Here is a 13,067-nt window from a genome sequence, read left to right as displayed (position 1 = left end):
GGACAAACACTTTCCAAAGTGAGATTGCAGGAAGACATCAGTTGGGCAACTGCACATCTAGTCTGCAGGAACTACAGCAGTGGAGCATCCTCAGGTTTAGAGTCCTACTCCAATCATCTTTTTATACGTTTCTGCAGAGCAGCAGTAATTAACCACCGAGTTGTGAGCAAGTTTTTTGACACCGTGTAAGCTTTCCCTCATTTCCCATCATGCCTTTGTTTACACGCTCTCCTGCTAACTTACAGCCCCTCATACCCCAACGTAACAATACAGGAGCAACAAAAATGGTGAGCATAGATCTATTTGTCAGGAAGTTGATGCATCAAAATTGAGCGGAGCAGGGAGCTTGTGGCCTGCAGCAGCTACGTCACTGCAACAGGATTTTTCCAACAGCATTTTTTTTAATTGGAAATAAAACCCTCCAGTGCAATTTTAATCCTAATTTTCTTTTTATACGAGAAAATACATGTTACCATGTATTTGTTAAAAACACCAAAACCACCATTTTCATTGGAGTGGATCTATGTATGGCAAAAAAAGAAATATACATATTTACCAGAGAGTCATAAGCAAACAGATTTGCCCCCTTTAATAAAATAAACTGTGAAAAAAAAGTTTCACTATGTGAAAATGTTAATTTAAAAAAAAGTTTAGCCTTCAAATTTTGATTTGTCTGTTTATAAATAAATAAAACATAAAATTGTATTAATCAATACACTTAAAATGTAAAGGTTTCTGAGATATTCAATTTGATTCAAGTTTTGGAAACAAGATTTAGAATTTAAAATGTTGAAAAATCCCCTCTTAGATTATTTAAATCAGAATTTATGAGATTCTTAGAAAGCACACGTGTTTGCATTATAAATAAGTGCACTGAGATGCATAGAAACATAATAGAATGCTAACTTTGTGGCGATAATCTGTCACTGGGGGTTGACTGGGTGGGCGCTAATCTACTGGATTGTGTTGACTGGGAATTTCTATTGGTGGTCCGGTCAAAGATTTTTGGGACAGGCGTGGACTGGACTAAGGTGAAAATACTTGAACCGTCTCACGAGAAAAACCTGAGATTTAACTGATTATTGTTTACATTGCAAAAACACGGGAACCGAACCAAATCGATCCGGATTCATCTGAAAACGCTTCGGAAAACAGATTATTTCTTCCCGGCGCGCGTGAAGTGAAGTGTGTCCCGGAATTAGTTTTGATCAAGCTAAAAAAAAAAAAAAAAGGACCCTAATTTCAGCGCACCACTAAGGGAAGATAACGATAGGGGGTAACTAACGCTAGCCTAAAGACATTACCTGCTGGAAAACGCCGATTCTCCAGGGTCGCCATTGTGAGGAGCGAGAAAGCAGAGTAAGGCACGTTATAGTCCAGGGACGAGGATGTGATGGACATCCTCGCCTGAGGACCGCAGAAAAATCGACTTTGGGATACTCGAGGCCTCGGAGGGAATCCTCCGTCGTCCCCCTTGAGCTACTCAGCTCGCGTCCTGTCTCTCAATCGTTAACAATTAGCACGCAAGGACGCGGCTGCATGCGGCCTTGCCTGGGAGGGTCTGCCGAGCACCGGTTAAAACAACAGACGGTTTCAGGGGCGAGCATTTCGCAGGACCGAGGAAAAGATTGCATTACAGTGAGTATTTGGTTACATTGTCAGAGGAAAAATAAACCGTTTTGGAAAGTTTATCGCTACGGTGATTCCAGATGTCGTAGCTCGAGTACCTGGCAAGAAAGATGCTTCTCGTGGGTAAACGCTAACTCGTTGCCTGCTCTCCAGGCTAAAATTAAACACTTTTATTAGCCTAAATTATGATTAATTTTTTGCAAGTACAATTTGATTTTCAAATATATATAGATAATCATAATTGTGTATGTTTTAAGGCTTTATTTACACGAATTTTACTCGGACGTAACTAGCTAATCGTTAGCGATGAGTGACCAGCTACGCTAGGTTCTGGCCGTTTTCCGATGGCTTGTTAGCTCGTTTTCTGAGCTATTTTTTCAATTTATGTTTATTTGGCTTCACTGTATAATGGGTTTAAAATAAGACACCATTTACCAGTACAATTAAGGGCGTATATTTGGATGAAAGTGGTCATATACCGTTAAATTCATATTTAGAAGCCACAGTTCTTCACACAGACGAGTATTTTTTTGGGCGTGTAATTTTACCTGTGAAACTTTCACTAATTGTCCACTTTAGCATCTAATCTTACGGAATTTTACTTACAAACCCCTAAATTATTTGCAATTTCAAACTACAATGTCATAAATAAGGCCTTAAGGTCCAAAACATCATCTACTGTTTGATTGATACCATAGTTTTCTCTAGCAGTGACTACACATCTGTACTACTGCCACAAATGAATATTTAATTGTGTGTTCCAGTTTTGCTCAGTATTCACAGAATTTTGCTAGTTTATTAAGTAACCTGTGTCACATAGCTGGTTCCTAGTGGACATAAATAACGCTGTAAAACATTGTCAAGCTTATTGATGACTCAGAACAGGAATTTTCCACATCCATATAGCTAAAAACAGCCGTGACTCATCAGCACCACTGTCTTTTGAAACAGTGATCCCTCACTCCCATCTGAATATTCCAGGCTCTTCAGTGCCTTCCTTAATCTGTGTTCTTGTCTCTCTGCAGCCATGATGGAAGAACTGCACAGCCTGGACCCCCGGCGGCAGGAGCTGTTGGAGGCTCGCTTTACTGGGGTCGGTGTAGCCAAGGTGTGTGTCAGATTCCATGTGGTGCAAGGTGGAGCACTTCTTAATAAGGATGGGAGAACATTTTTCAGGAATGTCTTTCCTTTGTTTCTCCCATCACTTTGCCTTTTTGGCCTTAGACAGTTTGGCTTCACTTGTTTTCTTTGTCTGTCTCTGGAGAAGGTTGAGCCGCGTGTTTTTGGCTGGAATGACTCTTCCTGGCTCATGATGTAGGGGTTGTATATGCATGTAATGTTGCCTGCCAAAAGGGCCACAGACAAGGGACATCATGGGTGGCAGGAAGTGCAAGGAGTGAAGGCAGAAATATTTCATGTTGGAGGCATCGGTCACTCTTTGATCCCCTCTCTTGGTTAGTCGGCGGAGCACCCTGATTGAAAGGTGATCTTGGAGCAGTCAGGGAGCAAGAGTCGGTGCCAGGAGTGGGCCCTGTGCCAGCCATAGGCAGAACCCAGAGCATGGCATGGCTGCTGCCTGCTGCAGAGAAGATGGTGGCTTTTGCAAATGCATGATCCAACTATCACCCTGTATTATCGTATGGGGAGGGGGTAGTGAAGGCAAAGTTTGTGAGGAAATTGTGGAAAATGTGTGGTGGTCTAAAAGCTATTTGTTGTATCTGAGAAGTTTCTTGTGTGTCTATTTCTTCTATCCCTGATGAGGCACAAAAAGAACTGTGGTGTTTTGTTGTTGTGTTTTTTTTTTTTTTTTTTGCAGGAAAAGCTGGGGTCTAAATAGATGGAAAGTGCATTTAATTATTTATTTATTTTGTGGAGGTTGGGAGCTTAAAACCAAGCTCAGATTCTTACCGCAAACCTTTTTTTTTACTGTCGTCCTTAAGAGTAGGAAAAATGAGCAGCCCCACAGTGAATGAAAAGAAAAAAGGATGACATTATCTAAAGGTGACAGACAGAGGGAGGAATACATCCTCAGCAGCATGCCTAATGTTCAGCCATTTTAGGAGGGTTCAGTAAGAGAGCGCTGGTGTGCCCTGAATAAATAACTATCTCTTTCCTGTTGGACACTACTTGCTGAATTGTGATGCTGTTCATTTGATTGACATGCATCATCTCGTGGGCTGGCATTAGCACTAATGCGGATTTACCTTTTAATGGAAAGCTAATTGTGATGTTTGAGCCAAACCTCTACATTTCCTCACCTCGTTTGTCCTGCTTTAAGAGTTTGTCCTCCACTGTCATGTAAACCTAGAGTCATGTTCTTTCTAGAAATTTTTCTTTTTAGGAATTTATTTGTCATTTTGCTCTAATCCTTTTTTTTTTTTTTTTTAAACAGGGCTCAAGTCAGAGTCAAAATGAGTCATCTAACCAGAGTCTGTGCAGTGTCGGCTCACTCAGTGACAAAGAACTGGAGGTGAGTCTCCATCACGTACTGATAAGACGTGTCACTCGAAAATGCATTTGGTCAATTTGCACGGATTTCTTACAGACTCCGGAGAAAAAGGTGAATGAGCAGAGAGTGCGAAAACGCAAAGCGGACCACTTTGATGGCAGTCAAAGTAAGAACATTTAATTCTTTTCATCTGTCTCCAAATTAGTCACATTTTTTTCAAAGCTTTTGCGCTCCTTTTTGGTTTATAGGTAAAGCAGGAGGAAGAGGACATAAAATTAGTGATTATTTTGAGGTAGGTTGCAGAAAAGCTGAACTCTTTAGCCGCCTTGTGTTGTCCTTATGTCATCTAAAATGCTTCACCATCGTCCAAATAACCTGATTTCTAATATCCTCTCTCACCCATCTTGGTGTTTTCCATTAATCGGCTTTCCTCCTTTCTTTCTTCGATCTTGTTCTTCTCTGTCGGTCTGTCAGTTTGCGGGAGGTAGCGGTCCTGGTACCAGTCCTGCCAGGGGGATACCACCAGTGGTCCGCTCTTCCCCTCAACACTCTCTGTCCAACCCTCCTGTTGCGGTGAGCATGTTTGCTCTTTCATGTTTCCCAGACCTTTTGATGTTTTTTTTAAAAATCTTTTATCCTTTTTACCTTCATTTTGTTCTTTTTTTCTGGTGTCCGTTATTAAACACATTCAAAAGGTGAAGTTTGGTTGCTTGATGAGAAAACTGCATTTTTCATGTTGGAGAAGTTGGAATTCTAGTTTTATATCAAGTTTGTTTCCAACTTGGTGTCATTTCAGCCTGTTGTGCTGTCAGTTTCTTTCATTTTCAGAGATCTGAAGGGTTCACCAAAACCAGAATTTGTGTAGAAAAGAAGATCAATTTGAAACTTTAAAATAAACTCCATCATCTTATTTCACAGTGGCCCTTGACTGCAAGGTCCTGACAATTAAAAGCAAAATAAATAATACTATAATAACATTACACGTTACAAATCAAAACAAAATTTCAGAATTTCAAACATAAATCAAACCCAATTCCCAAAAAAATGAAGCAAATTATAAAGGAACATTTTGGAAGACAAAAGTAGTTTTCAGAAATCAAAGTAAAATGTTAAAAAAATGAATCAAAATAAGAATCCAGAAAAGGTTGCTATTATGGGACATCACTGATTGGATGATGACGTTTGTTCACCTATTAAGTCTGAAGTAAATTGGGACGGCGCTATCTTCTGACAGAAGATATTTCTTTAAGCTTCTGGCCAATGCAAATGTTCAATCAACTCTTTACAGCAGTTCAGGCCAATCATCCCTCTGCTCTCTGTCTTAACATTCAATCAGTGATGTCCCAAAATACCTACCTGTTCCCTGCGTAACGTTTCATTTTGATTTATGGAAAAAGGACTTTTTGGAAAAATGTTTATAACATTTTGATTTGTAGAATTTTGTTGTGATTTATAAAATCTTTTGTTGTTGTTTTTTATTAATCGTTTTGCTTTGTTGTGATTTTTTCTTTTTTTTTTTGTCCACGTTTTTGCGTTAAGTGATTTGTTGATGTGATTTGCCACCTTAATATGTGGCTCTAAAACTGAAGTAATGGTGAACCTAATGTGATGGATTGCTTACATTGTAGATAGGATATTGATTTATGGTCGTGTTTTTATCTATTAACATGTTTTGGATCCTGCTGCAGTGATTTTGCTCATGCACTGCATGTGAGGAAGCAGCAAAAAGATTTTTGTTGCCGCTAGTTTTATGACACTTTCACATGGTGAACCTCAGAAAGTCCTGGCTATGATGAATTTCGAAGAATCTTTTTTTTTGTTTCCCTATTTAAAAGCAGCTGCTCACAGTTTACTCTTTCCTAGGTTAGTATAATGTTTTGAGCCTAACCCGGTCTTAATAAATCATTCATGTGAGCAGAAATTCAAGCCCTGAGTCTCCCTCCGAAAGTGAAAAGTGTTTGTTGCATCAATGTTTCTTGCTTCCAGGTTCAGCAGGGAAGCCCGTCTTCTCTTGGCTCTATCAACGCTGAGCTCTCCTCGTGTTCAGTGAAGCCCATTTCTCTCCATATGCTCCACAAAGCCACACAGGTACACACATCAGGATTTCTGGTTGATGGTTTAAATAATATAGTTATAAAAATAGTCAACATTGGCGGATAAAACAGCAAATTACAGCATCCGGCGATGCAGAAATACTACTGTCTCACTGTTTTTGTCAAGAATGCTGAATGATTTTAACCAACTGATCTTGCAAACTATCTCTGTAGTCTGATCTAACTATAGAGAAACTAACCGCACTGGAGAACAACAAGAACTCAGACCTGGAGAAGAAGGAGGGTCGAATAGACGATTTGCTGAGGGTACTAATTTTTGGCTACTCTGCACGCCTTTTCAGTTCTTTCATGAATGTGTTCACTAGTGTGTTATTTTGGTATTTTTTTTATTTTTAAGGCATGTGAAAGCACACACTTGTTTTTTTTCTTCTATATGTTGGCTTTGATTAATATTTTCCTGCTTGTTTGAATGCTTCGCTGCAGGCAAACTGTGATCTCAGAAGACAAATTGACGAACAGCAGAAGATGTTAGAGAGGTATAAGGAGCGTTTAAATAAATGCGTGACTATGTCCAAGAAGCTCCTCATCGAAAAGGTGCGTTAACCTTCAAATGGGATATTCCAAGGTGTATTGTTGGATCTAATATGACGGGCGTATTCTTTTTTTGCTCATAAGTCCAAACAGGAGAAGATGGCATGTCGGGATAAGAGCATGCAGGATAGGCTTCGACTGGGACACTTCACTACAGTAAGACATGGAGCGTCTTTCACTGAACAGTGGACAGATGGATACGCCTTCCAAAACCTTATCAAGTGAGTCTGCCTTTTATGTGATTAACTGTTGTGACTATTCCTTTCAATTTTATTTAAAATGTTAGGAGGTAAAAATGTTAAAGTTATGAAAAAAAATGTTATCTTTGCTATCGAACCTATCATCTAAAAAAAAAAAAAAAAAAAAATAGGATTTTTCTTTAAAGACCTATTCTCATCTTCTTTTGAAAAAATTCAAAGCGTTCCCAGTGGTCTTCTGATTATGATTAAGCCATTTTGGCCAAAATAAAAACCTGCATCATCCGAAATTTACCTCCGATTTTTGACTTTGGTCCGGACCCCCCACCCCCCAATCCCTCTCCACACTGCAGAAGAGGGAACTTGTTGTCTGCCCAGCTTTTTTTTTTTTCAAGCATTTTTTGTGTCTGCTCTTTTTTTTTATACACAATTTGAATAAAAAAAATACCCAGAAGTGCAATTTTGAACTCAATTTTCTCCATATATGTCTTCCATCATCATAAAATGACTACAACAACATGTTAAAAACATCATTTTCATTGGAGTGGGTCTTTAAAGTGGGTGTGTTAAATAAAGTGAAGGCATTTCTCTAAGATCAGACTGTGAGTTCATGGAAGAACAGACCCACATATGAAATAAAAATTACTTTCAACAATGTGCTGTTCTTTCCAGACAACAGGAGAGGATTAACTCTCAGCGAGAGGACATTGAAAGGCAGCGGAAGCTTCTAGCCAAACGGAAACCTCCCTCTATGGCCCAGACTCCACCGCCAAGCCTGGAGCAAAACAAACGCAAGAGCAAGACGAATGGAGCTGAAAGCGAAACGTACTATACATTTTTTTATTCACCTTCTCTTGATACATTTTATGTCTCCATTGTTCGAATCAATCATTTCTGTTTCACTTAGCTGGGCTGGTTTGTTTTTTTTACAGATTATCCCAGGCAGAGTATCATGAACAGGAGGAGATCTTTAAACTGAGACTAGGGTATCTGAAAAAGGTGAGAGGGATTGTTTTTTTTGTTTGTTTTTTTTATGCTTGTCGGTAATGAAGTTTTTCCGTTTTTCTAACATCTGTTTCCAAATGTTTGCAGGAGGAGGCAGAGATTCAGGCAGAGCTGGAGAGGTTGGAGCGAGTGCGTAATCTTCACATACGTGAGCTGAAAAGGATCCACAACGAGGATAATTCCCAGTAAGAACCACATAATTAATGAACATCTAAATGAATGTTTTTGGCTTTTTACTTTGACTTTTTATTCAACTCTTTGCAACAAAAACTGACATCCATTTTTCCTCTCGCTCAGATTTAAAGATCACCCAACGCTAAATGACAGATATCTGCTGCTGCATTTACTCGGTCGAGGGGGCTTCAGTGAAGTGTACAAGGTGAGATTGTATTTCTATTTCAGTACATTATCATTTTTTTTATTCCATAGGTCGGACTATTTTGTTGGCTTACATGTTTTGAAAGTTTTGCCAAATGAGTCATTGTTCCTTCTTTTGAGGCATGAATGTTTCTTGTAAATAATGCCAGAAATGTTTGGCGTACAACAGATAAGGTTGTTCAGCTGGCAAACCGATTGTAGTGTCAGTGCTCTGTTTGCGTAACTACTATTGTGTAACATGTGGATGTTAAAAAGAAATGAAGGACTGAACCAAAATGTCAGATGCAAGAATCAGCTGTCATTTCAGTAAAAATGATTTAGCAACGGAGCGTTTTAATGCGTGGCAGAATTCTGCAGATGTAGCTGAAAGAAAACTGTCCAAAGCTTTCATCTGATCTAACAGAAGCTTTTGTTTTTCAGGCTTTTGACTTAACAGAGCAAAGGTATGTTGCAGTTAAAATCCACCAGTTAAACAAGAACTGGAGGGATGAGAAGAAGGAAAATTATCACAAGTGAGTCTTACAAAGATGTGTTCAATCCTATTCACTGCTCTTTATCTGTAGAGTATTTACAAGTTCAATAAATGTTTTGTTTTTCTTCAGACATGCGTGCAGAGAATATAGAATCCATAAAGAGCTGGACCACCCGCGAATAGTTAAACTCTATGACTACTTTTCACTCGACACTGACTCGTAAGTCTCTTCAAGACCTGTGGAAGGAAGTTGAGCGGATGTCTCTTTAACAGTTAATGTCTGCTTGTTTTGGAGAAGGTTCTGCACCGTCCTGGAGTACTGCGAGGGCAATGATCTGGATTTCTACCTGAAGCAGCACAAGCTCATGTCGGAAAAAGAGGGACGCTCCATCATCATGCAGATAGTCAACGCTCTGAAGTACCTCAATGAGATCAGGCCACCCATAATCCACTATGACCTTAAACCTGGTAAGATTTGATACTGCACGTGTCTGATCATCTTTGATCTCGTTAGGGTACATCTGACCCATCTTTTTGACTATTGTTTATTTCCCAGAGGATGATTAAGTGTCCCATCGTAAAGCCTGTCCTCTCTGTTTTCAGGGAACATCCTGCTCGTGAACGGCACTGCCTGCGGGGAGATTAAGATCACTGACTTTGGCCTTTCGAAGATCATGGACGACGACAGCTACAACGCTGTGGATGGGATGGAGCTGACGTCACAGGGAGCAGGAACCTACTGGTGTGTTTTGTCTCCCTTTTTGTAGACAAACTTTGTTTAAATAAATGATTAATACTGTGAACTCATGGCACATAAAAACTGAGCCTTACCCTATGAGCAAGCAAATACAAAAAGGAGTTTGTAATTTCATTTAATGTGGGATCTTCCCTCTTGTTTTCTTCAGGTACTTGCCTCCGGAGTGTTTTGTAGTTGGCAAAGAGCCACCAAAAATCTCCAACAAGGTTGATGTTTGGTCTGTGGGGGTCATTTTCTACCAGTGTTTGTATGGTCGCAAGGTGAGTGTCTGGATAAATGTGCTGTAAAAACCTGATTAAGACATTTTTTCTTTTAAAGAAGTTTTTTTAAAAGGACATTTGACTATAAATGTTGGTCACTAAATTTTCCATAAAGTCATTTTTCCTTTTCCTTTTCTAGCCTTTTGGCCACAACCAGTCCCAGCAGGACATCCTGCAGGAGAACACAATTCTTAAGGCAACGGATGTTCAGTTCCCCCCTAAACCTGTAGTCACTCCTGAAGCTAAGGTATTCTCCTCTAACACCTTTTTATTTTTTATTTTTTTTAAAGCCTTCATGCTCCATTCCGACCAAACCAATGCTGCCCTGTGTGGGAGGAGCTACTGTCAAAGGTTTTCAGCATGCAAGCATTGACTGTATATTTCATATGCATGGAAGACACAGAGGATGTATCCAGATCAGGTTCATTTATTTTTAAGAGGTCTACAAAAACATTTGTCATCATGTCTGGGCTCATGAGATCCTTCATAGATTCTTCATCTCACCATCTACTGAATGACGTCCGCTTTCAGCGGTACTTCAGTCTCTCTGTGACCCAGTTTTATGACTTGCTGTCACGCATCAGTCCGAAAAGGGAAAACGCTGAAATAAGGATAAAATTAAAGAAACGTCTTATTTTCTTGATACAAATAAGAAAAAATCATACATTTCAGGAGCAGAATGAACAGCTTCTCCTCCATGTTTGGTTTGGGACTCCACCTGCTGATCAGCTGAGTCCCTGGCTGGTTGTTGCCAATTCTTTGCCAAAATTCAGATATTTGAACTGTGGAAGCATTGTGACATCCAAAAGGCGCTGCTGCTCGTCTGCTGTGCCTGAGGCGCCAAATGTGTCGCTGGACCTCTGAGTCGGTACAATGACTTAACATTGAAACTGGACGCTGAGCAACTCCCAAGCGGAGCTTTCGTGTTCTCTTCTAGTGTTACTGTCTTATGCCCTTGCATGATAAATGTTTAAAATACTTACTTAACTATGAAAAAGTCTTTTTAGTAACTCTTGTCCTGTCTGTCTTCTCCAGGCCTTTATAAGGCGTTGTTTAGTGTACCGTAAGGAGGACCGCATCGATGTGCATCAACTGGCCAGTGACCCCTTCCTAATGCCTCACATACGCAAGTCAGTGGCGTCCTCGGGCGGCGCTGGCATGGCGGTGGCTTCCACATCCAGCTCCTCCAACAACAGCTCCTCAAACTGAGCCCGCACCTCTAATGTGACTCGACCGTTTGAAAGGGTTGGGTGGGGTGGGGGAGACATCGTACTATCCCCCCCCCCTCCTAATAGCGTCCCACCTTACTGTTAAGAGCTCAGTTGGGAGCTGGTCAGATGGCGTTGAGGAGTGGCGAGAAGTCATGGAAGGGGTTGAGGACGATCGCCTCTGAAGTCCATCCCAGCCCCACATATCCTGCTTCTGTGACGGGTGGCGTGGTGGGAGGGAGTGGGGGGAGGTCAAAACCTGGAGGACTCTCAGCAAAAGGGCGGAGTTTTGCCACTGTGTTAATGAAAAGTGCGGTTTTCTTGTGTCCGATTATTCTGCTAAAAAAAGAGAGATTAATATGAAGAAAAAAAAAGCTGATCCTACATGGTCAGACAGAAAAGACTGGAAAGTGTCATTTTCATTCACTCTCTTAAACTTCCGTGCATGAGCCATTCTGGACGGACCTTCCCAAGCTCAAGCGTGTTCTTCATCTCCCTGAAGCGGACGGCGTAGCCAGTCTGGTGAAGTACTAACGGCACTGTGTGATCCAGCTCACTGTTCTGGAAAGGTTAGCTTAAACTCCAGACCTGTACAGTTTGAGTGGATGAGGGACAAAAGTTCGGCTTTTTCTCGTCTTTCCTCCCGCATCTAAACTCCTGTGACCAAAGCTTTGAACTTCCAGCTGGTGGCAGTGTTCCACCTCTGTTTTTATAATGAATGCTTTTAGAGTTGTTATACTTGACATGGAGTGGAGGCTGCTGGGTAATTACCCTTTTTGTCATTTCAAAAAAACAAAACAACTGTTGAGTTTTAACAGTCTATGGAGGAAAGTGTTGTTTTCAAGTTGCCTTTCATTAGAATTCTCCTTGTTTTACTGACCCCCCCCCCTTCCCCCCCTTTTCATAAAAATACATATTTATTTAGGTATGTTTGAATTTAGTTTTGGCCAATAAAATGCAAGGGACTGGTTTACCTTATAATACTGTTCTGGGGACAATGGGCCTTAGCAGAAAGTCACATGAACCATTAAATGCTTTTGGTTAAAGTGCGTTTGTTTTTCTGTGCTTTTGTTTGGCTGTTTTTTTGTTTGTTTTTTTCATCAGATTTCTGCGAATGTTTTCAATTTACAGCAGAGCTGAAAATGTATTCATAAGCATTTTGTTTGTGCTTGGCAGTTCTTTTTTTTTTCCTTTTCTTTATATATTTGGTTTCACTGCCCGTAAATCAAATACAAATATATTCAAGAAAGTGCTTGAAATGAGCGCTGTGTATCCTGAGATGGGTTTTTCCACACCAAAATATTTTTGCTGTTCAACGTGGAGTTTGATTGACCTTAACAATGAATTTTCTCCTCAAACGAATGATTTAGTGTACGCTGGTATTTTTAGAGTTCTGCAGTTTTTAGGACAAGGATACTAAAGAAATTTATAAAGATTACCTTGACCTCTTTATATGCTGCTTAAAAATGAAGATGGTTTTAAATAGTGCACAGTAGCTACATTAGTGTATATATCATTTTCAAATTAAGAAATAGAACTCTTATTAGGTTGTTTGAAACACTAAACGATCCTCTCATCACTACAGAAAGAGCCTAAACATAGAAGAACACTCATTTTAAAAAGAAAAGTCATAAAATGTTCTGTCCATGCAGCAAGTTTTTTACTTGACAAGAAGTCTCATAAGACATCAAAAACCTAAAAACAAGTTCTACAAAAGCATTCAAAAATTAGCAAAATGAGCCAGAAATTCTGTTAGAGAATTACTTCAAATTGAATGTTATACATCCCAATAAGAAGTATTTTTTGCCAGTTCCAAGCAAATGGTTAGTATAGTTATGAAACCAATTGAACTTCATCTTGACTACAGACAAGATGAAGTTCTTTTTGTTGCTCTACTTCTGCACCTTTGTTGTCACGTAGGCTGGACAGTGAAGCTGCAGATTGCAGAGACGCTTCATTGGGCACCCTGCAGGCAGATGTGACCTTTGCATCCTGTTAGACTGCAATTCACAGCTCAGTCCAGTTCTGAACAGCTACCAGATCATTAAAAAAAAGCTAAAACTTTAC

General features: G+C 39.9%; 1 protein-coding gene across 4 annotated transcripts; it reads left to right on the top strand.

Moving 5' to 3' along the window:
* Positions 1 to 907: 907 nt before the first annotated feature.
* On the top strand, positions 908 to 12,263 carry tlk2 (tousled like kinase 2). Of its 4 annotated transcripts, none has more exons than XM_011477924.3 (21): positions 908 to 1,031; positions 2,655 to 2,737; positions 4,022 to 4,099; positions 4,175 to 4,244; positions 4,327 to 4,370; positions 4,553 to 4,651; positions 6,065 to 6,166; positions 6,346 to 6,438; positions 6,616 to 6,726; positions 6,808 to 6,944; positions 7,593 to 7,745; positions 7,853 to 7,919; positions 8,013 to 8,110; positions 8,223 to 8,304; positions 8,724 to 8,815; positions 8,906 to 8,995; positions 9,074 to 9,243; positions 9,379 to 9,517; positions 9,681 to 9,792; positions 9,932 to 10,039; positions 10,828 to 12,263. In XM_011477924.3, exons 2-21 carry the CDS (start codon positions 2,657 to 2,659, stop codon positions 10,999 to 11,001), a joined length of 2,100 nt encoding a protein of 699 aa, XP_011476226.1. In that variant the 5' UTR covers positions 908 to 1,031; positions 2,655 to 2,656; the 3' UTR covers positions 11,002 to 12,263. The 4 variants fall into 4 exon arrangements, with proteins under 4 accessions (XP_011476226.1, XP_011476225.1, XP_011476227.1 ...); XM_011477923.2 differs by having other exon boundaries at positions 919 to 1,638; XM_011477925.2 differs by lacking the exon at positions 4,553 to 4,651 and having other exon boundaries at positions 919 to 1,638.
* The last annotated feature ends 804 nt before the right edge of the window (positions 12,264 to 13,067 follow it).

The sequence above is a fragment of the Oryzias latipes genome, chromosome 8, assembly GCF_002234675.1.
Source record: "Oryzias latipes chromosome 8, ASM223467v1".
Lineage (NCBI taxonomy): Eukaryota > Metazoa > Chordata > Actinopteri > Beloniformes > Adrianichthyidae > Oryzias > Oryzias latipes.
The sequence above is the reverse complement of the archived record's forward strand: the minus strand, read 5'-3'. Positions and strand labels throughout refer to the sequence as shown.